This window comes from Aotus nancymaae, unplaced genomic scaffold (genome assembly GCF_030222135.1).
Source record: "Aotus nancymaae isolate 86718 unplaced genomic scaffold, 86718_ANA_hifiasm-v0.15.2.pri h1tg000030l, whole genome shotgun sequence".
Taxonomy (NCBI): domain Eukaryota; kingdom Metazoa; phylum Chordata; class Mammalia; order Primates; family Aotidae; genus Aotus; species Aotus nancymaae.
In genome coordinates, this window is record NW_026988443.1 from 9,230,329 (window position 1) to 9,257,599 (window position 27,271).

The 27,271-nt window shown below is 39.8% G+C and overlaps 1 protein-coding gene across 3 annotated transcripts in view; it reads left to right on the plus strand.

Annotated features, from left to right (window-relative positions):
• The window catches only part of FTO (FTO alpha-ketoglutarate dependent dioxygenase), a 424,741-nt gene that overhangs the window by 182,765 nt on the left and 214,705 nt on the right, over positions 1–27,271 (plus strand). For all 3 annotated transcript variants that reach the window (XM_064383071.1, XM_012447942.2, XM_064383072.1), the window contains exon 7: positions 3,753–3,872. In XM_064383071.1, the coding sequence (XP_064239141.1) occupies positions 3,753–3,872 (120 nt within the window). The remainder of the gene's footprint in view (positions 1–3,752; positions 3,873–27,271) is intronic.

Here is a 27,271-nt window from a genome sequence, read left to right on the forward strand (position 1 = left end):
CAGGTGGAAATATTTTATTGCCTCCTTAATTAATTTTAAGGAGCGAGTCAGCTACTTTTCTTGGCAGTGGGGGAACTGGTAAAGGTGGCATTTGATTAAAATCCTGTAGCGGTTTTTACCCAAAGCATTGAAATGAAAAAGTCAGGTCAAGGAGTTGAATAGAAGGCATGCCAGTGGATTTGATGTTCACAGAGATTGTGTCTCATGGGCAGTTCTTCAACTCATGAGTAAAATTCTGTTAGGAGAAGGTACTCAGTGTTGATCATTTCTGACTGGCATTAGTGGGAAGGGGTGGGCATGTATTGACAAGGACATTAATACTTTTCCTGGTCAGAAATTTGTAAGATTGTGTGATGCTTGAGGACAGGAAGTCCAAGGCCTTGTGGTCTTGTTAGTGTGCATTTTTGACACCTAGCAAGTGCCTCACATATAGTACGCAGGAATTATTTCTGTCTTACAGATGACATAGCTGTTCTGTAATGGTACCCACTTTTGAACTGACTCCAGAGCCCATATTCTTTGTGTCTTTGGTCTCACTCTGTTTGCCCAGACTGGAGTTCAGCAGTGTGATCATGGCTCACTGTAGCCTCAGCCTCCTGGGCTCAAGCGATCCTCCTGCCACAGCCATCTAAGTAGCTGGGAGCACAGGTGTATGTCACCACAACCATCTAACTTTGTTTATTTTTTTATTTTGTAGAGATGAGGTCTACTGTATTGTCCAGGCTAGTTTCAAACTCCTGGGCTCAAGTGATCCTCCTGCCATGGCCTCTAAAAGTGCTGGGATTACAGGTCACAGCCCTTATTTTTTTTTTATTTTTTATTTTTTGAGATGGAGTTTCGCTTTTGTTGCTCAGGTTGGAGTGTAATGGTGTGATCTCGGCTCACCACAACCTCCACCTCCCAAATTCAAGTGATTCTCCTACCTCAGCCTCCTGAGTAGCTGGGATTACAGGCATATACCACCACACCCAGCTAATTTTTTGTATTTTTAGTAGAGTCGGGGTTTCTTCACGTTGGTTAGGCTGATCTAGAACTCCCTACCTCAGGTGATCCGCCTGCCTCGGCCTCCCAAAGTGTTATGATTACACCACGCCTGGCCCAGAGCCCTTATTTTTAACTATGATGCTATCTTTCCCAAAAGATAATTAGGCATCCAAGGAAAGATGAAGGCATTATTTATTAAAATAGCCAGGGCTCTCTCCTTGCTCCTTGTCCAATAGCAGAGCCCCTACGTATGGCCTTCTCCTTGCTTCCAAGTTTTGATTTACTGAAATCCAGTTTCTAGTGTACCCTGATAGATGGGATGAACTAATTACATATGATAATCTATTTCCAGAGTCACCATGGTTGCCAAGGCTTCTCCATTCTCTCCTCTTCAATGGGCATAACCAGCCCAAAGACTGGAAAATCTTTTAAAACCTTTTCAACTCTTTCTAACAGAGGGCTTGATGTTTTGCTAACAGCCTCTTCCCATAGTGTGAACAAATTTTATGTGAAATCCATCAAAAAGAACTCATTTTTTTCTTGAAGTAAGTGTGTTGTGAAACCTGTACCTTCACGGACATTGAACCACACTTGTATTTATTCTTCTTTCAAAGTACTCAAGGTTACGCCTGTTAACCACCGTCTTTTAATACTACAGGTAAGTTTTAGCAACTGTTGTTTTAATATTGTCTACATTCCTTTTTTGTTTTGTTTTGTTTAAACAGCTTTAACTGAAATCAGCTCTACATAGCAAACAAACATTTAGTTAATGTAAACTAAAACCTTTTCATGTGACTTAGTCTTCTTAGGTTACTCATTTGAGCCATTTTCACCATTGTTAAATCTTCACAAGTTGCTTTTGTTTGCCTCATGAAAGTTCAATGTAGGTAAACACACAAAAAGATGCTTTGTGGTAATAGGTGAAGATTATAATAGCTCCATGTCTATATATGGAACATGATCACCTTAGCAAAGCCAGACAACACAGCATGAAGCTGTAGGGGCTCCACATTTCTTTAGCGGGCAGTGGTAAAAAGAGTATTTAAGATAAGTAGCATTGTACCTTGATTTTTCAAGTTGATGAATGATAGAAGACTTAGAAAATGGATAGAAGACAATTTTTTTAATATTTCCATAGCTTAACTCAGCCTCTCATCTAAATATGTTGGGCTTATTTTCGTTGCAAGGGGCAAAAGATTTAACCTGAACCGGCTTAAGGGAAAACAGCTTCAGGAATAGTTTGATCAAGGGGCAGTTGCTATCATCAGAATCTCGTTTTTATCTTTTCATCTTGCAGCTACCCCCTACTGTGTTCTTACCATTCTCTGGCAAAATGTCTGCAGAGTCTTCTTCCTGTAGTTTCTGGTAGTCTCGAGACTTATTCTGATTGGACATATTCCTGTTCCTCTCAATCCTACTTCTGTGACTGGAGAAATCTAGTTGGCTGATTGGCCTAGACCTGGGTTGAGTATTCCACCCCCAGCACTGGAGCTGGAGCTCTCCTCAGACCACATGGGCTGTTTGGGGAAGGGATGGGTGGGATTTGGTTAGAATAGGAGGACTGCCAAGGTGGTAAATGATTGAAGTTTACCGTAGTAGATTCATCAGAAGCAAAGTAAGTTACTTGAGTATTTCTGATCTGAAAATCTGAAATTTGGGGTGCTCCAATATTCAAAGCTTTTGAGCACAAATGTGATGCTCAAAGGAAATACTCATTGGAGCATTTCGGATTTTGGATTTGAAATGCTTGACCAGTAAGTATATAGCACAAACATTTCAAACTCAGAAACACTTTTGGTCTCAAGCATTTCAGATAAGGGGTACTCAACTTGTACTTACATTTTTGCTACTCTTTTTTTTTAACCTATTGCCACCTTCCCTGAGTTGAAAAATGACAATTTGAATGGCTTTGTAGGTTTAATGTATGCCTCCATAATTAGTTTTACATATATGGGTTAAGATTATTACCAGATCCTCCTGGCCCATGGGTAAGCTATTTTAATTTGTTGTAATTTAAGAAACTTATAATTAATATTTCCTAACATGTATCTGTGTTTTACTTTTAATACCAGCCTTAAATAAAGACATTTAATATAAACATATTCTGTATATGTCATTCCTGTCATATTCCTGCTTTATAATTAGGATCTCAGTATTTGTTGTTGATTGACTTATAGTTTCCTCACATCTGACTAATAAATATGATTGAAAATCCCTCTCTGGCCAGAGAATTTCAGCGTTTAAATTATTTTATTTTATTTTATTTTTTGACACAGAGACTCTTGCTCTGTTGCCCAGGCTGGAGTGCGGTGGCACAATTATAGCTCACTGCAGCCTCAAACTCCTAGGCTCAAGGAATCCTCTTGTCTCAGCCTCCCAAGCAGCCAGGATGACCAGCACACACCACTGTGCCTGGCCAGTTTATTTTTAATTTTTTTGTGGAGATAGGATCTTGCAATATTGCCCAGGCTGGGATCATACTTCTGGCCTCAAGCGATCCTCACGCCTCAGCCTCCCGAAGTATAGGGATTATAGGCATGAACCAACACGTCTGGCCAGACCTCAGTTTTAGGACTACTCTTTTCTTAGCTTTGTAGCAATGCTCTGGAGATACCAAGTTATGCTGGGAACTGGTTAGGCTGACTTTTCTCACGTTTCTCATCCTATGGCCATCAAGTTACCGGAGGAGAATTGAGAGACAAAGTCATCGTCCTTACTTGTCTATCACAAGGGCATTAAAACCACCATCATCTCTTTATGGTCCACAGGTTGAGTTTGAGTGGCTGAGACAGTTTTGGTTTCAAGGCAGTCGGTACAAAAAGTGCACTGATTGGTGGTGTCAACCCATGGCTCAACTGGAAGAACTGTGGAAGAAGATGGAGGGTGTGGTAAGTACATGAGACCTGGGACCGTGTTTTGGTGTTTTTGGGCTGCTGTGTTATACAGATCCCCCATTGCCTCATTTGCATAGGCAAATATAGATTTAATTACTCCAAATTATCAAGTTACGTTCCTGGTAAGATGTTGGGTATAGCCAGGATTTTGTCAGTACAACCTCAGTTTAGTTCAATAAGCATTTATTGAGTATTTTCAACTTAATGCAAGATGTACTGGACATACACTAGAAGTGGTGATGAGAGGATAACAATTCAACAATAATATTTAATATTCGTTTGCATATTTATATGCATCAGGTGCAACTCTGGTTTCCCAGAATTAACTTTAAAAATTTTTACAGCAATGCTAAGAGGTATAGAAACTTTTCCAGGCCTTAATTTATGGATGTGAAAACTGAGAGGCAGGGAAATGAAGGACCTCCCCCAACGTCACTGAGTCACTGGCAAAGCAAGGTGGAAACGTAGGCAGGCTAGCTCCTAGCATGTGCTCTCCACCACTGTGAGCCGACATTTGAACAAGGAGAGGGGCACGAATATCACCAGGTATGACATCAGCTAAAATGAAATCCAGTAACAGTTGTTAAAAGAAAATCACCATTCAGAGGTGGAAGTATTACATTCAGACCACTTGAGCTAGCTAGGATGGTGGTGAAATGGCAGATGTGGCTTTTGGGGCCCTTGGATGGTGAGGAGCATGATGGGTGGGGCATCTGGGGAAGAACATTAGACTCCAGGAACTGTAAAAACAAGACCAGAAGTGAGGAAGTAAGATGTGACCAGAGCATGGAGTACGGACGGTGTGGGAGGAGATGGATCCGGAAGGCAGGTTGAAGCCACATGGAGGTCTTGCATTAAGTCTTAATTTAAATAATAAAAATAATAGCAAACACTTACATAATACTTCCTAAGTGCCAGACATTTTTCTAAGTGTTTTCTATATAACTTCTTTAACTTTTATGACAACCCCATAACATAGGTATAATGTATTCCCCATTTTTCTGACGAGGAAACCAGAACACAAAGGCCTTATGTAACTTACTCAAGGTCACTCAGCTAATAGGTGAGGGAGCTGGGATTTGAACTCTAGAAGGCTGCCTCTGGGATCCTTGCCCTTCGCCACCTCACTGTTCTGCCTCCAAACAGCTGGATTTGGAATGTAGTAGAAAAGTGGAAAAAGCCTGCTAAACTCAGGAAATAGTACCACTGCACAGAATTTGAAATGTGCTGGAAGCAATGATCTGATCTGCAAAAATGGAGAGCTATTGCTAATCCCTATTTTATTTTTTTAAAGCCGCTTTATTGGGGTATGATTACCCTACAAAAAGCTGTACATATTTAATGTGTACAACCTGAGTTTAGAGATATGTGTACATTCGTGAAACCATCACAGCAATCTGTGCCATAAACCTATCCATCACCTCCAAAAGTGTTCTTCTCTCTTATTCATTATAATTATTATTGTGATAAGAACATGTATCATAGGATCTATCCTAATTCCTACTCTATAATAATGACAATGTTAAGTCACAACTCTGAAGGGCCCAGTTTAAAAGTCTGGATCAAAATCCAAAAGTCCTTGCTTTCCAGACATCTCAAATCTTTAAATCATACCTTTTCATGGGTAAATGTCTGGGGAAGGAATGTTATAATCCTTTTAATGTATTAATAGTATCACAAAAATTGATTTCTCCAAAGACCTGAATCGATGCAAAACTGAGCATTATAAAACTGAATTGGAGTTAATGAAAAGTCTGCGCCTAAATCTCCTTAGTCAGTTCTGTTGCTAAACTAAGCCTGTTATGACTACTCTCCATTTTTATGGGCTGCTTACATAAAGGCAGCTTCAGTTTCTGGGAAACATTTTTCCCCCTACTGTGTAATTCTGATTTTGTCCATTTACATATGAGTTAGAACCTCTTAACTTGATGAATCTTGGCTCTAAGACATCAGCTTGACTTTGAAGTTGTCATTTGACAGCTCTGTGAATTGGAATTGAAGAGCAAATAAGAAAGGAACTCTTATTGATTTTATTTTTAACAAACTAAATTTTTAAGAATTGTTTTGTTCAAAGGCTTTTTTTTCTTTTGTAAAATCTGGCTGAGCATGGTGGGTCATGCCTGTCCTCTCAGCACTTTGGGAGGCTGACTTGGGAGGATTGCTTGAGCCCAGGAGTTTGAGACTAGCTTGGGCAATATAGTGAGACCTTGTCTCTACGAAATTAAAAATTATTCAGGTGTGGTAGCGCATGCCTGTCGTCTGTCTGAGCTACTTAGGAGGCTGAGGTGGGAGGATCATTGGAGCCCAGGAGGTCAAGGCTATAGTGAGCTGTGATTTCATCACTGCATTCTAGCCTGGGTGACAGAGTGAGACCTTGTCTCACACACAGAGGCACAAAAATAAAAAATAAAGTAAAATAGTTGGTTATTGTGAGCTTACCAGTGATATTCATTATGAATTCATTTAAATAATTTAGTTATATCTATGTAAATTTGTGTATAAATAATTTGGTGGTGGTGTCACATTTGTTAAGAGGGAATATCTTTTATTTGTTTTGTTGCTCTCCCGTAAAAAATACCAAAAGGAAAAGCAATTCTGCGAACTCTGGCGCTAGTTTCTCTGCAGTTGGTGTGGCATTCCTAAGTGTTCTGAGGGAGATCGGTGGCCTCGGTGTCTCTCCTCAGCATACCTTGGCATGATCTTTATCAGCAGAGTAAAGATTTAGTCCCAGATAAAAGGGATCGTTCTTCCAAATTAAATGTAAGCATTGCTTCAAGCCTTTTACAATGACTTTTTACAAATTCATAGTAATTTCTTTTTTCTATTGTAAAAGACAGAACAGAATAATCGTTGGATGGGTCTACAGTTCTGTGGCTCTGTTTGTGCAGTGCCATCTGGTATTTGTATACTCGGTTGGAATCGGCAGTGGCTGGTTAGATTTCCACTTGGTATCAGCCCACCTCATATTTTCTCAGTTGCAAGCAGTAGGGGGCAATGTTGAGCTACCAGATTGAGGCCCAAAGATGTTAGCCTTTCAGGAAAATGCATACAAAGTACCATTAACTGTCAAGAATTATCCCTGTTGCTTCAAGTTAGCTGTAATCTCCAGGATTCCATAACACAGGATATCAGTTGTGGGTTAACAAATTCAACAGCAATTTAACATAAAAAGTACAGTGTTTGGCGCACATTTGGATTCTATAGAATTAGACTAATCCAGATGGAATTTCTGAGTGTCCCCACGTTGCTTCCAGGGACTGTCCTACTCAAAATTATTATCGTTTTAGACAAATGATTCTTTTTTATTTTTATGCTTTTTTGTTTTTGAACTGTAAAATCCTGTGTGTTGTGGAAGGATTTCTTTAATCAATGCATTTTGTCTGTTCTGCAACATAACATCGATCTCTTTTGCTGAGAAAATAAAATAAAAAAACCTCAGGCAATATGTGCACTTCTTTTCCCCTTTTGCTTATGAGTAAAGCAACCTTCGACGGCCCTTGTACCAGGGAAGAGACTTGCGCTATGATTTCTGTCTTTGTGTTCTTTTTGCACTTTGTGGTTGGAAGGTGTAGTCTCAGGAAGGATATAGAAGAATGGAAAATGAGCTTTGGAATCGCTTTTCTTCCATTAATGGTAATTGCTTCGCATGTCATAACCAGTCACATATTTCAAAAAGTTTAGTCAGCTGTCTCGAAAACTCCCCCATCCTCTGCTTCCCATTTCCTGTCCCAGCAAGCACCATTTTTATCACACTGTTTATTCTTGCCATTTTTCTCCCGGCGGATAGTTTTACGCCGTGCATGCTCTTGTGATGTAAATGTTAAACCTTATATTTGAATGACATTCTGATAAAATATCACATTTTCCCTGAATATTACCTCATGAATTTATGAGCCATTAAGCCCAAAGCAACAAAACCCTTTCTTATAACCCAGGAATTTCGTCTGGCCTTTCCCCTCCTCTTTGCTCCCTATTGAGGATGGCATTATAACACTGTCATACTGTTCAAATATTTGTTTTTTATATTTATTTTTTAAAACCGATGCACTACCTACCCCCTGCCACCCCCCACAATCCAAGATGATTGTATTATGAGAAGACTCTTCAGGATAAGAGAGAGTTACCATTTGAAAGAAACTGTACAACTGCTTTGCTTTCTGGGTAAAGAGAAATATGAAAAGCTGAAGTCTCCTGTGAGGTGAGAAAGTCCTGCCATAGCCGGAGATTCAACGGATAGGCCATTCGTCTCTCAGGGTCTGGTATCGCTCTTTGCAAAACTGACATTTATTTTACCTATAAAAATGTTTTAACACTATCAAATTCACAATGATACAGAAAAGAATGCTAGGTGTGAAATCCTCTAAATTGATGACATTTATTCATTTCCTATTGACCTTAAAAAAAAAAAAAGTGAATTTGGTATAATCCAATGGAAATATTTGAGAATTGTTTCCAGAGTAAACATTTTCCAAAGTATTGATGATTTCTATACCGGAGAGAAATTCTTCATGGTTTTTTCCTTGTTTTTTTCTTTTACAAAAAGTAGATCCTGATGTTTTTGAATGTTTTGAATTGCATTTCCTGTACTGACAATTCCTTGTGCTGTTACAGTAATGCATTTATATGGCAGTTGGCCTTAATAACCTTTATTGACTTTAGTGGGTAGGAGCCAAGACTGGATTATTTTAATGTATCCGTTTTGAAACAGTGTAAAACACAACATATAATTATGTTAGGTAAGCTATAGGCTACATTTAATTCTATCCATTTATGTTAAAATTTGGCACAGGAGAGCAGAGAGATGTGGAAAATGAGTAGGTGTTTTATTTAATAATGTAACCAGTTTCTTGTTGTTAAAGTTTAAAGAGAGAAATGTACTTAAGAAGGTAAAGGTTGTCCCTGACAAGTTAGTAATAATAGTTTAATTTCAAGATGTGTCATGCCTTTTCCCCCGCTCTTTTGGCCTGCATAAATCATCTGGGAAGGCCCTTGCCAGGAGCCTGCCTGTGGCTGTGTGGATGAGTCTTCCTCAGCGTAGGTTACACTTCGTGTAGGTTACACAGTCATAGGGAATGATTGAGCTGAGGAGTAGTTTGTTTATTTTTGGAGAGATTAATGAAGCTTTCATCACAGTGCTTTAGATTAAATTCTTTAAAACCGAATACAGGAACAAGGCTGCTTTTTCATTTACTGAAATATTTACTGAGTATACTGGTATTTGCTATTGTATTATAGTTCAATTAGCTAAGTTTATTTTAAACTTCCTTCTAGGATTAAAGATTTTTGGGGATGTGCAGAAGAAAGTGATGTAAATATAAATACTGATTTTTTTTGTTTGCATTAATGGGAAAGTCATCAATGATTTTTTGTGTGTATGTGTGTATAATTTTTTTCTCCCTTCTTTTCAGTGTTAATATACACACTGTTAAATCAGCCGACTTAATCCGGTCTCCCATTTTTCAGGGTTAGTATTTCTGATTTAGGAGCAGAGAATATTATAGTAATTTAGGATCTGATGTGAGATGTCTAGTGGTTTTTAAATTAAAATGTAAATTCTCTCTTTTTTTTTGACTGAGACAGTGCTGAGTGACTCAAGATAAGCACAGATTAGAGGCAAGTAAACGGTCGTAAACATCCAAAAATTCTGTTTCTGAAACCGGTATGCAGACACTGAGTTCTGAGACCTTTACGTTTAGCTTTGAAAATTTGGAAAAAAAGAAAAACTGACTTGCAGCTGGAGCAGCTTAAAATCTTCGGTTTAAATCTTTGGTTTTTGGTTATCTTAAAAGTGTTCAGGGAGCTCAGTTCTTTCCATTCTCCTTCCTCCCCACCCACTCTAGTTCCCCACAGCTATATTGTTCTATTACATGTAAAATACCTGGGGAGAAATTTTACATGTAATTTAGCAATGAATTTCTTATAAGTTTTGATTCCTTTTTTGATTATCTTAGGAATTTCAGAGTTTTCCATTTTTTTTTTTCCCTGAGTTGCTGTACCTTTAGTAAGGAATTGTACAAAAAAGTGTTGTGTATCTTGTCTTTTTGGGAAAAAAGAATATACAATTCCAAGAGAATTCAGGCTTAAGCCTCAAACACACAGTGTGCATCGAAAGCACAAAGGACTGTGTTTATGATTCTCTTTGAAGTGTTTTTGCAACTGGATAAGGAAAATTTTAGAAACCGTCTGATAGTGTTCAGGGTAAATACTTAAACCCCTTTAGAGAATTTCACACACAGATACTGTGCAGCAGAAAAAAGGGATACTTATGTTTCTTAAAGCTGCTACAGCCTACAGCTTTGTACTTAAAGACAGAGGTGTTGAATAGAATTCTACTGAGGATACATCCAGTGACAATATCTCCAGGAACATCAGAGCAAACCAGTGGGTAGGACTTTCTGTTTTTAACCCTTACATGAGCTGTGTGAGAGTTGAGCTTTATTGGTACCAAGTCCTAGGATGTGCCTCGTACATCTCAGGAATGTTAAGAGGATCGTTCCCAGTGCCTCTGCTCTGCACACAATAGGAACAAGACTAAAAATGCTGAAGATGCTGAGACAAAGTGACAGGAGCTAGGAAATTCCAAGTGACAGCCTTGCCATCTCTCTTAACTCTTAGTGTGTGGAGAGAAAAACTGGAGTAAACAGCCAAGGTTTCTGTTTTAACCACGGTTCCATAGGATTTGGCTGAATTTTGCCAACCTTCATTAAATACACACATGCACACACACACACACACACACACACATATTTTTTTAACACATTGTATAGGTAAAGAAAAAAAGATGACTTCTGCTGCTTTAAATAGTTTTAACCACCCTGAAATTCAAATTGATGTAAAGGTGTGAATATCCTACTATTTTCCCTGGGGTGCTATTTTAGCCTTGGCCGCTGGAATTTATTTTGGATTGCTTTGACTAGCAGACCATCATGGCATTTCAGATATGAATTAAGAAACCCTGGTGCAAGATCGGAATGTTAGAAATTTCTATTTTTCCTGGAAAAGATGTAACATAAAACAAATTATATACCTTATTTCATCTAGGTTTTTTTTGTTTTTGGTGGGGGCATGGTAGAGGGATTAAATTCAGCTCTGGTCTGTTATTTACTTTATTATAATTACCTCTGAAATATCCTAGAAGAATCTTGGTCTATAAGAATGAAGTAGTGTACAAAATAATAATAATAATAATCACCAGATCTACAGTTTTGAAAGGGAAGCAAGATTTCCAAAGGATGTCGTGCCATTTATTTTGAATATTATCAAGATGTTAGAATCTTTATTCCCCAAGTTGGTCAATAAATAATCGCTAAAGCTGTTACCTTTGAAGAATATTGTTATGGTGATCCAATGAGAAAGTTTGTACAATATAAAACACATATACATGCAAGGCATCACCAATATTGATTTTAGAAGGAAACATGAACTGTGTTCAACTGAGGAATCCTTACTTCGAGGCCGTTTGACCAAGTCTTCCTTAGTGACAGCATTCCTTTCCTTTCCTCTAATTTTCCTTCCTCTGGAGCTGTGGTTCAGTCTAGGAGCTAAAGGGACTCACAACAATTTGGAACTCAGTGCTCCTCTTGTAATGCGTCTATCCTCTGTGGGTTAAATACTTTGGGAGGCTGGGCTGGGAGTCTTTCCATATTGTACAAAAATGTCTCTATGGAGAAATGTGCTCCCAGTGCCAAAAAATGACTTACCAGAGAGCCCCAGGAACACATTAAGTTGGCCCTTCCAAGCCTTATGGGTAGCATAACCACCACCCCTCTCTCTCCTCATTGACATCTGTAAAATAATGACCCTTTTTGATCAAAGGAAACGTGATCTATTTTTTTTTTCTGTATTCCTGAAAGGATCTCTGTGATTATTTGTAGATGATATTTTTAATACCATCTTTTCCCTCACAAGTTAAATGTGATCGACTTATTTTTTTTTGCATTTTCTTTGCATGATCTCAGTCCATCTGGAACCACCTGTGACAGTCTTAGTTGTAAATTTTTTCTCGATACGTATAAAAATCTCAGGCAGATCATCTCCTACTTGTTTTTTTTTTTTAACACCCCTCAGTGAATCTCCTACTTGTTTTTGATTGACAAAATTAGCTTTCAGCTGAACATCTGGAGTCTTAGGATAATATTCATAATTAAATGTTAATGTTTTAGATGTGTCTACATAGCCATATCTCCATTGGTTATAAAGACTTAACTTTATAAGTCTGGTGGCAGCTTGATTATATATAGCCTTATTAAATATTATTAATTTAAATGAGAAATTACAAAATATCCAGAATTATGCATCAGATGTTCTTTAACAGATGTTGGGGGATTAAGAGGTTTCATATTTTACTTAATGACATAAACTTTTCATGCAGTTAGCAGTGACTTTTTTTAAAGGATGGGAGTGGTGGCATATACCAATGCCTATAATAAATTAATATGTTCCAAATGCTGAAGTCTCATGTCCTGGGCACCTGGACATTGTTTGGGAAGGGTGGGCAGTACTCAGCCATCTAGTAATAAATGTCTCAAAGGTAGCATATCCAAAACCCAACTTTTGATTTCTGTAATCCCTAGTGTTTCACAGTTCAGTAATTTGAACCGTCCAGTTGCCCAGACTAAAACCTTGAAGTCTTCTTGATGTGTTTCTTGATTTATCAGCAAATCCAGTTAGCTCTACTTTCAATATATACTCATGATCTGACTACCCTTCACTACTTCCTGTGCTGCCACCTTGGTGAAAACTACTATTGTTTATGAAATAGCCTCTCAACCAGCTTTCCTGCTTCTACTGCCCTATGTCCATCCCAATTATAAATATCAAATGTTCCTTTGATACAAGTCAGGTTATCATTTTACTTTCCTGGTTCAAACCTACTATCATGTTTAGAAATCCACCTTCTTGGCCTTATGCCCTGCAGGATCTGTTCATTTCCCTGACCCCCATTAGTGTTTCCCCTCTTTCCCTCCCTAACATCTGCCTTACTGTGTCTAGAACATGCCCAGCCCACTCTTGCTCAGGATTTTTGCATGTGCTGCTGCCTCTGTCTGGAATGTCCATAGTTTACATGACTCTCACCCTCATTTCATTCAGATCTCTGCTCATGTCACTTTCTTGGAGAGAATTGCTCTGACTAAGTGCTCTCTCATTGTAGCAGGGCCTTAGTCTGTTCTACTGTACTCTTAACACTTTTCACCAACTGTAATTATATATCCATTTGTTATCTGCCTCTATCTGAAATAATCTCCATGAGGGCAGCAGGGACTTGGTCTGTTTTAGTCACTTTTATTTCCCCAGCCTCTAAAACAGCATCTGGTGCATAGGAGGTACTTGACATATTTATTCAAGGATATAGCTCATGTGAGGTCTGTGTTCTAGTTCTGCCTTTTCTTTCCACCCATGTTGATGAGCGTGGCCTTGAATAATTTTTTTTTTTTTTTTTTTTGAGATGATCTCACTGTGTCACCTAGGCTAGAGTACAGTGGTGCAATCATAGCTCACTGCAGCCTCAAACTCCTGGGCTCAAGTGATTCTCCCACCTCAGCCTCCTGAGTAACTGGGACTACACGCCACTATGCCTGACTAATTCATTTTTATTTTTGCAGAGACAGATTCTTGCTGTGTTAACTAGGCTGGTCTTGAACTCCTGGCCTCAAGTGATCCTCTCTCCTTGGCCTCCTAAAGTGCTGGGATAATAGGCATGAGTCATGGCACCTGGCCAATAAATTCTTTTTAATTCTATATATTTTCCTAAAATATTACCTCTTATGACCTGCTTCACAGGAATATTTTTTTGTTAGTTTTATACCCCAAAACATCTTTAACTTCTTTTTAAAAACGAAATAATATTGAAGGCACGGAGGAAAGTCTTGTTTTATGCCCCTGGCATTTATAGCTGAGAAGATTGAGCAATCACAGGCAAACAACTTATGCAAATATGGAAAAAAATTTTTTAAATGAGAGGATTAAGTAGGTTATTAGTTTCCCAGAATACCAGTGTTGCTAAAAGTAAGAATTAGAGTGTTTTGTCTTATTTGTTATCATCCTTCATATTTTAGATTTCTCTCTTCTGGAAAAACTTAGTAAATTGTCACAAAATTAAATGACTTCTCCAACAAAGCTTGGACTTCGTCGTTACAAATTTTCAAAGTTATATAGAGAAAGCAGCATGGGCTGGACAGGTTTTGGGCACAGAACTAGGGAAGTCCCTGAGGAGTAAACTGACTTCCGCTAGACAAGCTGAAAACTGATTAAAATATTTATCATCCTTTGGGTATGCAATAGCTTTTGATGATGGAAGGCGTATTAATATTCATCTTTGCTGCTTGTCTACACTTCAGACAGATCCCAGGAAAGGATGTTCAAATGACCAGTTTTCTTTCCTCACCAGGAGTCCTTGAGAAACCAGTACAGCTTGGAACCAAGAAATGCCTTGTGATGTGGATTGAGCTTTTCCTCTGGGGGACGGGAATGAGGGAATACAAACCAGGGGAGACCTTTGGACTGGAAAGCTTTAAAGGATGACTGCTTTCTCACAGGAAGTCTTTTGCTAGAACAAAGGAAAAAGTTTGGTCGTAATTCTATAAGCAGCAGAACTATCATTGCTATTTGAGTACATAAAGCAGACTTCATTCCTTAGGTAAAGTCGGAGGATCGAAGCCTTATGAAAGATTTTGATGTGAATGTCCCTGAAGGCTGGAGATTTTTCTTCCTCCCCACCACTTTGTTGCAGAAGGAGAGAAATCAGTTGTGTTTGTAGCTGATGCTCGGGTCTTCCTACTGGTTGTTCTAGAGTGCCCCATCTCCCTTTTGTCCTCAGACAGAATTTGAATGCATATGGCGTCCACATAGCCCGGCATAAGTAGCACAAGGTGGCCTGCTGGGATTCTCAGGATCTGTCTTTTAATTTTTTTTTCGTTAATGTGAGAAAGAGTCTGGCTTTATTAGTTGAGTTAATTAAGCAGTGTTGTTTTTTGTCTAGATTGAAATAGCCTTGATTACATTTTTGGATGCAAATAAGATCTCTGAAAGAACTCGATCTTTAAATGACCAGTCTGAAAAACCTCAGAGTTAAATAGAATATTCTCATAAAAAGAGCAATGTGTTAAGATTCTTGGTTTCTGTCTTTTAAATCTGAAAATTCAGAATCCTCTTCTCTTGCATTTCAGTTTTTATATTCCACACTGCTGAGATATTTTGGTGAAAGGTAACCTTAAAAATTGGACAATAATTATATTTGAAATCTATTTTAATATAGTGACATCAGAAGTGCCCTTTCTTCATCCCAGTCATTTAATCGTTCATCTGCTCCATTTTTTATTTTTTGCAGATAAGTGTGAAGTTATACAAAGAGCTAGGACTTATGTCTCCCAGGTTGATAAGGCACAAGGCAGTAAGTAATTCAGAGGAAGAAAAAGGAGAAGAGCAGATTCTGACAGAGGCCTTTGGGAATACGAAGGATTTTGATAGATGGAGATGGGTGGAGAATATTCAAAGATGGCAGAAGCAGAGCCATCGTAGTGGGAAAACACAGACCTGCTCGCAAACTTGATTAGAGTGGATGGAGTTTGGTCTGTGTGAGTCCAGCAGTGAGAGATAAGATTAGGAAGATTAGCAAGGACCTTTTTTTCTCTAATGCATTTCTTTGCAAGGTACTGCACTTTCACCCCTTAATGACTGCTTTCCTATCAAAGTCATGGAAAGCAAAGTGCTAAACATGTGCAACTAAAACTAAAATGAAAACCATTTGATTATCTTGCACTTGCAAAGGTTTTACTTCGAAAGCAAGTCAAATTCAATTATTTGCACTACTTGCAAGACCTGTCTGCATTGTGGATACAGCAAGCAAGCAACACCATCCCTTTTTAGAATGAGAATTGCAAATGAGATTAGGTAATTTTTCTACCAAGATTCTTTGTTTTTCTCTCCTAAATGGATACCAGCTTCATGATTTTGGACTATGGTCAGAAGCAGGTCTTCCCATGCGTGAACTTACGATTCTCTTCCTTGTAAGCAACCCTAAGTGTATTTCATTTGAACTTTTGCTCTTAGCATTGTGGTTTGGAGGAAATGATATCTCCACTGTCTCTTGTCCAGGTGACAGTCTTGTGAACTCAATACTTACATAAAAATTATTTTGAAATACAGCCAGTGTCATTCATGAGCTATTTGATTTGGTTCAAGACAGTGGGTGTGGTCATCTGTCACTTCCACTGCTGAAACAGAGTGGTTTCTTTCCCACACGTTCTCCCCACTCCTTGGCTAACAGTCCCACATCAGTGATTGTGCACTCTCTGCTGTCTCTATTTGCCATTGCACTTCAGCTTGTCAGTCACACCAATTGAAAGACTGAGTAAATGTTCGGAACATAAATGGCTGTTGTTCACTCTGGTCTTTCCCACCTTTGCACGTGGATTTCTGCTAGACTCTCACGTTTTCCCTCTCTATGTGATGCTCTTATTTTTCCAGTGACTGGTTTTATTACTTCTAAGGCACAAGATGTTAATTGTCGAGTGATTCATAACTGTCAGTTTGTTCTTCAAATGTGGGCTTCTGAAAGATTGCCTTTACTTTGATTCTGCTTAGGAAGCTAAGGTCTTGGGGTAAATTTAGAGGCCACCATTCTCCTTATATGATAGTGATATAGAGAAATGATATTATGGGGCTACTGTTTCATTTGACCAAAGAACCTGATGAAAGTCACACCAGAGGGTCATTGCTTCCCTAGAGAACAAATGGGCTTCAGGAATTTTAGAATGCCTTCTTTGATATCTCATGATTGCTCATAATGCCAGAGAAACAGGTAACTTTGGCCTAGTGATATTGGGGATTGCTTAATTTCTTTCACAGCCTGGAACATTTATTCTCTGTTCTTTATATATTAGGTATTCACCCTAATGGTACTCAAACTGCTAGACTCTGACAAGCTGTGGTCCAAGTGCCATGGCATCCAGGAATGCCAATGTTGGAAGGGACCCGAGAGATGATCATCTTCTCTTCCTTTTTGGAAGGACTCAGAAGGATGAAGGCTTTTATTGGGGCGGGGAGGGTGGGTGCATAGACCCAGATAATAAACCCCAGATTTCTCAGTTGCCAGTTCAGTGCTTTTTACCACTCTCTAAATATCCCGTGGCTGTGCTTGAGATATTTCTCTGATGCATTCATCAACCTTCAACTGTATGCCAGTAGCAAAATAAGATAAACTGAGTGTTTTTCTGGAGCTTTTTCTCTACCCTGTGTTTGGAACTGGTGTATCAAAATCAGGCTATTTGGTGTTGAGATGGACATTATTTTTGCTCACCCAGCATCTGTTCCTCCTTCTCTGGCAGCATCCTCATGTTGCCATGTGGAGCCACTTTCTTCATTGGCTAGAGGGTAAGATGAAATGTCTTATTCTGGCTACTCCATGAGCATATGACCTGAGCCAGATCTTTCATGTGAGCCTTCTCAGAGCTGTTTGCTTTTAAATATAGATACGTTTATCACAGACACAGGATGCAGAATTCAAAAGTTATCAACATGATCGGGCATGATGGCTCATTCCTGTAATTCTAGCTCTTAGAGAGACTGAGGGGCAAGGATCACTTGAGGCTAAGAGTTCAAGACCAGCAACATAGCAAGACCCTGCCTTTAAAAAAAATGCAAAAAAACTTAGCCAGGTGTAGTGGCGCATGCTTGTAGTTCCAGCTACTTGGGAGGCTGGGACAGGAGGATCACTTGAGCCCAGGAGTTGGAGGTTACAGTGAGCTGTGGTGGCACCACTGTGCTCTAGACTGAGTGACAGAGTGAGACCCTGTCTCTTAAAAAAAAATAAATAAAAACAAAGTTATAAAAGCCTCTGCTGTGAAAAGTATGTTTCTCCCCACTCATCCTCCAGCCACTCGTTTCCTTCCCAAGAGGCTAGCACTATTCCTAGTTCTTCCCATACCTTTCTAGGGATATTCTATTTATTTTTCCTTGAGACAGAGTCTTGCTCTGTTGCCCAGGCTGGAGTGCAGTGGCACAATCTAGGCTCACTGCAACCTCCACCTCAGCTTCCTGAGTAGCTGGGATTATAGGTGCCCTCTACCACACCCAGCTAATTTTTGCATTTTTGGTAGAGATAGGGTTTTGCCATGTTGGCCACACTAGTCTCAAACTCCTGACCTCAAATGATCTGCCTGCCTTAACCTGCAAAAAGTGCTGGAATTACAGGCATGATCCACCGCACCCAGCTGAGATATTCTATATAGTTAAAAACATTTAGGTATTTTTTTTCCAGCCAGATAACCCTGTGTCTTCGAGATCTTTCCATATTTGTACGATCTTTTAAATCACTGTGTAGCTTTTTATTGTATGTTTTCATAACTTAGGTAACCAGACTCCTACTGTCTTTAGACTTCTGCTTTTACAAATAATGTTGTAGTGAATATCCTTATACATAACATTTTTCACAAGTGAGATCTATGGTAATTAATACCTAGGAGTAGAATCGTATCAAAAGATATATGTATTTTTAATTTTAAGAGAGATGGTCAAATGCCTTCCATGGAGTTTGTAGCAGAGTTTATATGTGTGTGTGTGTGTGTGTGTGTGTGTGTGTGTATGTGTGTGTGTAATGTGTGTATTTATAGATATATATACTATCTATATGTATATATGTAGTTTATGTACATATATTTATATATAGATTAGTTTATGTGCATATATAAACATAGATAATATACACATGTTTATTAATATACATATATATCTGCATTTACATATGTACCTGTGTACATAAGTGTCCATATAATGCCAGTTTTCCAACATCCTCACCAGTGCAATGTATCGTCAGACTTTTTGACATTTTTGCAGGTATGATTGATGAAAAATGGTGCCTCATTTCCATTTGCATTTCTCTCATTCCTAATTTACAAAGAAAGAAACTAAGGCTTAGATGTATGAAAAGATTTGCCAGGTCAGGAGTAGCGAGCAACAGAGGTGGGGTTTGCAGTGAGGCAGGAGCAACTGTTCTCTGAATTGCTATAATAGTCTTTACCCGGGCTCGATTCTGTCATTGAAACTGAAGAATTCCAATACATATGGCAGTTCCTGCAAGGAACACTCATCTATCCTTGACTGGTAAATGTGGGAAGGTTGTTCTCTTTCACCATGGACTTGTGCGTCAAATCAACTGATCAGTCCGGGTGATGAGTGCGGTTAGCGTGACATGTAATGATGTTATTACATTCTGGAATTGAGTTCCACACGGGGTGTAGGTGGTCCTTTATTTACCCTGCTGAGTTCTAGGGCTTTGTGCTGTAACTATTTTTGCCAATGGAAGGTGAAGGGAGAGCTCCCCATCCCTGGAAACATGGCACTTTGCCTGATTTTCTGTTTAAAGTTACGTTCCTTTTGGAATCTGTTCAAGTCTGAGTTTCAGTTGTTGCCTTCTGATACGATGAGCCTCCTTGGCCTCTCCTGCTCGCCTCCCTCTCCCTCCACCTGTCAGTCTTCATTAGGATCATTTAAACACTGACTCATTCTCTGTTCTGGCCTTTTCCTGCTTGGCTATGGAACTACAGGTTGAAGCCCTACCCTGCACACACAGTTGTTAGGTAAGAGTTTGTTTCAAGAAGACTTTGGGGGGCACTGAGATGATTGGGGAGTGTTTAGAACAATATTTTCTAGTAAAGGCAAGGATGAAAAGAGATCTCAGAGGGGTGGAGAGCTTTCTTTGACCCCTCACTATATTTGAGTGGGTAGACACTAATTCTCAGGAGCTGGGGGCCTTGCTAGACATCTCTTTCAGTGTTATCTTATGCTATGTTGTAAAGTGAGCATCTATTGCTGGCTGTATGACCCATGTGATCAACCACTAAGTCATTTCAATTGGAAGCTCCATCACCTTTGAAGTGGTCAGGCTTAGATACTCTTGGGTTAAGAGCTTTAGCTTTCAAGTTAATCAAACTGGAGTTTGGGCCCTGACTTTGTCATTTTGTTGTGTATGATGCAGGCAGTCATATGGAGAGCTTTAAGTTTCTTCATTTTTAAAATGGGGATAATAATAGTACCTCCATTAGGAGTTGTTGTGAGATTTCCCTGAGATAATACGTAGTATTTTAAGGATTGCCTGGCACCTTTCGCATTATTGCTTTGAATCTGCCCCTTTCGTGCCTCCTGCCATCCTGCTAATTCGGTGACCCCTTACCTTTCAGCTGAGTTCCTGTTGCTCCCTTAGACTCTCATCTTATGGTTGTGCATATGTATCATCCTTGCTTTCCGTTCAGGTCTCTGTTCAAAAGTGAGTGGCCCTTTCTCTTTTTACCATGTTTTATTTTTTCCTAAGAGTATTTGTCACTGTCTAGAATTACGTTTTATGTGTTCACCTATTAACTCTGCTGTTCTATAAGCACCTTGAGAGCAGGGACTCTGTCTCCTATACTGCTGTGTTCTTGGTGCCCAAAACAAAGTCAGAACCCGACACATACTGGTTGAACAAGTGAAGGAGCAAATGCTTTATGGGTGTATGCTTTCTTGTAAGTGCATCCTTTTATGTTAGTGGTGCTTTGTTGGTGATATTTGTTGAATGCCTTGCTGTTCCTTCTTTGTGGTGTAATCCATTTTCAAAACTCCCTTATTTTAAAAGATTCAATAATTATCCATTACTGACTGCAGAAATATCATCTTTTTCACTTTCTCTAGAATCTAATTTCTCTGCATTAGACTGTTTCAACATTAATATGTACATCAAAGACACTTTATGCAACTTTTTAAAGACATAAGCACCAGCTCCAGGTGTTCGGGTTCAGTAGCCATAGCTCTTGATCTTGGCTGCATATTTGAAACACCTAGGACAATTTTTTAAAAATTTCATCAGTTAGGCCCCACCTCCAGAGATATACATTTAACTGGTCTATGCTGTGGGTCCCATTTGATTCTAATGTTTCATCAAGTTGCAGTATGGTTCAAAACCTCCCAGGTGATTCTGACATGTGTTCAGGGTTGAGAATTACTGTTCAACAGTGCCTGACCTCTCACCAAGTTAGATTTGATTGAACAGATGAATACATGAACAGATTAGCAAATGAACAGGAAGGCTGTCTCACTTTAAACCAACAGAGATGTACTGAGTGCCTGCTGTGTTTCCTTCATTCTGTGGGGGACTCAGGAGAGAAACAGTTATGTTTATGATTCTTATGTAAGGTGGAAGATGATGTTGATAACGATAGTAGAAATAGACTATGAAAGCTTGGAAGACAGTGGGATACATTTAGGTGGATAGGATTTCAAAATGCTCCACAGTGAAATCCTGTCCATCTAAATGTATCCCACTGTCTTCCAAGCATGTCTTCCATGCTTCACAGCAAAGCATTTTGAGTTGATTCTTATAGAATGGAGAGAATTTTAATGGCGGGGATGGACATGGGAAAAGAGTGACTATTTTCTATGGAGGGAATAACGTGTAGAGTGGTAGAAGCAGGAAGATGCAGGTTATATAAGACTTCTAAAGTGGCCTGGTGGCTGGCAGTCCCCCCAAACTAGTCCCCTGCTAGAGTTCCCTAACTCAAGAAACAGCACCACTCCACATCCAGATCTTCATGTCAGAAGGAGAGGAATCCTCAAAACTTGTCTCTCCATCCCAGGTACCCAGTGAGATAACTCATATCTTTGAAATACTTCTCAAAGCTGTCCACTTTTCACCTCTTCTGCTACCAGCCTTCCTCTGGGCTATTGCAGTAGCTTACTCTATGGTTTTTCTGTATTCTTCACACAGTAGCTAGGGTAATGTTTTCAAATGCAAATCTAATTATACCCCTCTCTGTGTAAACTCATTAATGGGTTCCACTTGCTCTTAGGATAAAGACTAAAATATAAATGCTCCTCAACTTATCATGGATCTGTGTCCTGATATACCCCTTGAAAGTTGAAAATATTGTTAAGTTGAAATTGCCTTCAATACACCTAACCTATCCGACATCATAGATTAGCCTAGAGTAACTTAAACATGCTCAGAACAGATTAGCCTACCCTTGGCAAGATCATCTAAGACAGAGCCTGTTTTCTAATAAAGTGTTGAATATCTCATGTAGTTTATTGAATACAGTACATTGTAGAGTACGGTGTTGGTGGTTTACCCTCATGGTAGCTTGACTGACAGGGAACACAAACTCTATGCCACAACCCAGCATCATGAGAGAGTATGGGACCATGTATCGCTAACCTGGCACATGATAGAAATGCAAAATTCGAAGTATGGTTTCTACTGTGTGCATGTAGCTTTCGCACCATTGTAAAGCTGAAAAGTTGCAAGTTAGACAAACCATCGTAAGTCAGGGACTGTCTGTTGAGTGAGTTAAACATGCTCAGAACACATTAGCCTTTTCCTCCTTTTCCTCCTCACCTTTCCTCCAACCCCTTCACTCCCTGTCTTCCTACCACACTGTCCCTTTCTCAGTCAGTCCAATTCACCATGCTCCTTTCTTCTTCAAGGACTTTACATGTGTCGTTTCTTCTTCTTGGAATGTCTTCTCTCGCTAAGACAGACAGGGAAATTATTTCTACTCACTTTTAAGACACCAGCTCAATTGCCCCTTTCTCAGAAAAGACTCCCTTGACCTGTTGACTAGGTGAGGTCCCTGCATTATACTTTGCCATTACTCTCATGAAAGAAAAGCTTGGGAGCTCAAGCTTTATTCTGGAGGCAACGAGGTTCTATGGCAGATAGAATTTGATAGTATTTACCTGTTTCACGAAGGTCCATTGCTTCTAGAGACATTAAAGTTGCTAACGTGGTTTTTGGTCATGAATTTATTAACCATTAATAAGATGTGAATCTTATTAACCATCCCTTGACAAAGAATTGAGAATTGTTGATCATATTGTAAAATAGAATGTAAATGGCCATGCAATTTCTTTCTACAGATTCTTCCAATTATTGGAATATGAGCCAATTCCATAGTATTCATTTGGGTTGTGTTATCTGCAATAAGACATCCCTCATCAGATTTTCTTTGTAGGGGGCAAGTCCAAAATATCTGACCATGCCGTGCAAACCTTGTAGTAAAATGATTGTCCAGTTCTTAACAAATGATAAGCAGATGAGTGGATTGACAGGAATTATTTTTGGGGGATGCTGCCTCTGGTGAACCTCAGTGATGGCCTCTGCCATTCTCCTTTCCTTATTTCATTATCTTCCAAACATTATTTACCTCAGATGTTAAGAAAGGTCCAGATTCCTGGGGGTCACCACATCTTTCCTTCTTTTGCCAGATATAAGCAACTTTGGGGACCTTGGCCACCAGGCTTTTCCTGTCAAGAAGGTCTGGTGCCATCCTTTTTGATATTGCCCTGTGCCTGTCTAGGTTGGCAGTCTGGTGACAAATCAGGACCTGTCATGGCCTGTAGGTACTTCAGCACTTCAGAGCCATACGGAATCTGGGCAGTGGGTTCGGGATTGTCATGGAGATGCCACTTTCTTATTCTTCTTGTGTTGGTGCCCAGAGTCCCAATCCAGCCTGAAGGACCAGGAGTTTTCTGGCCCAGGGTAGACATCCTTGGCCCATGTACAAGAATCTTCATACTGACTGAGTTGGAATCTCCTGGTGAGAAGTGATTTGTTGTCCTGATGAGAATGTAAACACTTGCTAAAGTTGAGTTTTGTCTCTCATGTGAGTTTTATTATAGCCTTCTGTGTTTATAAACATGTCTTGAGCATGAGGGAGAAATGTGGTAACCTTTGAGCCCCCAAGAGGATGTTCATTTGTTTTCTCTATGGGCTGAAATTAAGATAACTCAGCATCTTTCTCTGAGCATCGCATATCCCTCTTGCTTTTCCTAGCAGGCCTGGTATGGTGCCCAGTTTGCCATTTCCTAATTGTTCCATCCTCTTCCAGTAGAGTCTGTAGTCTTTGGAAAAATATGGTTCATATTCAGCAGGCATCTACCAGAGGCGCTCAAAGTCCAGGTAAGGCCTCTGTCCAGTCTAACAAACTATTATTAAATTTTTTCTAAAGGTTTAAGGTGTCAAGCATTTGAGAAAACGGAGTTGCTGCCCTTGTGCTGCTCACATGTGTGTTAGCACATGTAACAGACATATACATGAATAAGGCATGATGGGGAATGTGAAATGAGGGGCAGAAACAACATGTTATGAGGGTGCTTCAGAGAATAGAAGTCAGATTGAGGAAACTGGGCGAGACTTTATGGAAGAGGAGGTGCCTTTCTATTGTGTCTTGAAAAGCGAATTCGATTTTAATAGGCAGATATCTGGTGGATGAAAAAGAGGGACAGAGAGCCCCCATTTTTGTTTTGTTTTGTTTTGTTTTTTGAGACAGAGTCTTGCTCTGTTACCCAGGCTAGAGTGCAGCGGCGCGATCTTGGCTCACAGCAACCTCTGTATCCCAGGTTCAAGTGATTCTCCTGCCTCAGCTTCCCAAGTAGCTGGGATTACAGGCACGCACCACCATGCCTGGCTAATTTTTGTATTTTTAGTAGAGACAGGGTTTTGCTATGTTGGCCAGGCTGGTCTTAAACTCCTGACCTCAGGTGATCCACCCGCCTTAGCTTTCCAAAGTGCTGGGATTACAAGTGTCAGCCACCATGCCCGACAGAGAGCCCCTTTTTTAAACAGTTGTTGTTTTTTAAGAGACAGGATCTTTCTCTGTCATTTAGACTGGAGTACAGTGGTGTTTGTTAGTTTTTTGACACACGGTCTTGCTGTGTCACCCAGGCTGGAGTGCAGTGGTGCAATCTCTGCTCATTGCAACCTCTGCCTCTGAGGTTTAAGTGATCCTCCTGCCTCAGCCTCCTGAGTAGTGATATTACAGGTACGTACCACCATGCCTGGCTAATTTTCAGTAGAGACGAGGTTTCGGCATGGTGGCTAGGATGGTGTCAAACTCCTGACCTCAGGGGGATTCACCCACCTCAGGCTCCCAAAGTGCTGGGATTACAGGTATGAGCCACTGCACACAGCCTATTTTGTTTTTAAACAGGTACATAGAATTCACCATCAGTTTGGATGACAGAGCTGAGAGACAATGAAGTCACAGGCAATTTTACAAGATTTCTTCTAGTCTTAGTTATTAGATGGATGGCAATACCAGTTACCAAGCTATACCCAAGGAGGAATTTTAGGGGCACGTGAGTTTGAGCAGCTGGTAGAACATTTCAGAAGAGCTGAAAATACCAGTCTGGAGCTTGGTAGAGACATTAGAGCCAAGGGTAGATTTGGTAGTTTGATTTATGTCTGCAGTAGGCATTCCTTTCATGCCTATCATGTGCCAGGCAATGTTCTCTCATATGTTAACTCAGGCTTGAAAGCACTTAGCACATGGCAGGCATCTCCATAGAGACAGTGGCTGAGTGATTGGACTGAGTAAGAGAGAATGTAGTTTCAAGAGTAAGGGAGAACAAAGCAGGGTGACTTAGTCTGAAGGACAGGCACTGAACAGACAGTGAAACAGCCAGAGATGGCAGCCAGAGAGGTCAGAAGGGGACCAGGAGTAGGTGGTAGAAGTGAGTGAAGAAAGTCAGCAAGTTTAATAGTGTAGAACCCTGCAGGGAAGTTCAGAAGTGGCCATTCTGTTGCATTCAGGATGGGAAGAATTTCAGTAGAATGGTAAGGACAGGAGACAAGGTGGGGGAAGATAGGTAAACCTCTAGATGCATTTGTGTGATCTGATCTGAGGGGACATTTCTCAAAACCATTCTGTGTGCCACTGGTGTTTATAGGTCAACCCTGGAGGTGCCTGAGAGGAAGTGCACTTTAGCCAGACATGGAGTGTTCCAGTCAGCTTTACTCTGAGTTCTCCAGAAATCAGCCTGTAGACATTCGGTTGCCTGGTAGCTGACTAAATACAGGTTAACCTAGAGCCTTAAACAGTTTAATTTGCAAAACCATTGTTGTATTAAATCACAATATGGGAGAAATTTAGCAATGTATCTCTAAAATTGCACTGGGCTCTGGCTGTGGTTTGGCAATTTATGTTGAAAACGAAAATTGAACTCTGTGGCATAAAAACAGATTGTTGATTTTGTGATTAATTTGGTCTCTAAGGCCAAAGAAACTGTTAATGCTGTATATCAGTTATAAAGTTGTGGTAGTATTTGTGGAGCAAAATGAAAAATCAATATCGTAACTACAGGATAACTCTTTTAAAATCCAAGGTGCATTTTGTTGCAAATTGCATGGAAGAAACTGTCCCCCAAAGGGACAAACATACCTTCCTTATTTCACAAGTGTGTGTCTGTTGTGGAAAAGCAGAGGAAAATGGTTGGGTATTATTATAGTATAGCTGGGGGTACTAGGAGAAGGATCAGATTGTTGCAATTTAGAGTAAAACCTCACTTACAGTTACCTGTGTCCTAAGGCAACCTCCAGGAGTCATCTCTAGGAGGGTTATGAGTCAGAAGTCCAGATACCTGGGTTATGCTTTAGCCTCTGCTAATCACATGCTGGTGTCGGAACAGCCTCTTCCCCTCCCTGGCGTGTTTTGTGGTTTTATGTGTCACTTCAGAGATGCACCGACATACTTAAGTGAAAAAGGAGTGTCTCCCATTAGCATCATTATGAATAATACACCAAAGTGGTTTGTTTATGTTTTCCATTCCTAGAAGTGAATATGCTTCTTTTCTATTAAGCCTGTGTATTTAGAGAGGAGTGTGGGGAAATTCTTTCTTGCTTTGCCTTTTGTTTTGGGAAAAGCGAATGGTTCCCACTTGCCATAGCAAAGAATCATCAACAGACTGCGTGGAGAATGTTGAGCTTGGAGCCTCTTCTTAATGGGGATTTTGAGAACCAGGACATGACTTGTTCACCAGTTCATTTCTGTTGGCAGCGATGCTTAGATGAGTAGATCTCTCAACATCCAGGCACATTTATTCTGCGATTCCACCTACCATTTCCTGCGTAGTGCTAGGATTAATTAAGTCTGATCCTCCATCCAGATGAAATTTACTACCAGCTTCTTAGCCTACTATATATTATCCTTACAAGTCAGGCCTCACCTTGAGGTCAGAAGAAGATGCGGCTTCAAGAAAAGAAGTGTTAGTGGAAATACAAAGAGTTCCTTCCAGTGAACTGTACCTCAAATGGCCTTTGTAAACTGCTTCTGTTCTGTGTGACTTATAATTATTTGAGTGCTGGGGTTTTTGTGGTAGATTTTCTTTGATGTATGGGCAGTGGCAGTAATTTGTTTCTTTCTTCCCCCATCTATTTTGCTTTCCCTCATTTCAACTTAAGCAATGAACTGTGTGGTCTTTTATAATATAGAGATTAGTGTAGCCATTTTTAGCCAGTTTTTACCATCTCCCTCAGGAGCTGACTCTATGCAAAAGAAACACTTCTGTCTTGTCAGAATGACAGTGATTACCCCACAGTTTGGATCATCTCCAGCAGCTTTGTTCCCTGAAAAGCGAATTTGATTTGATGA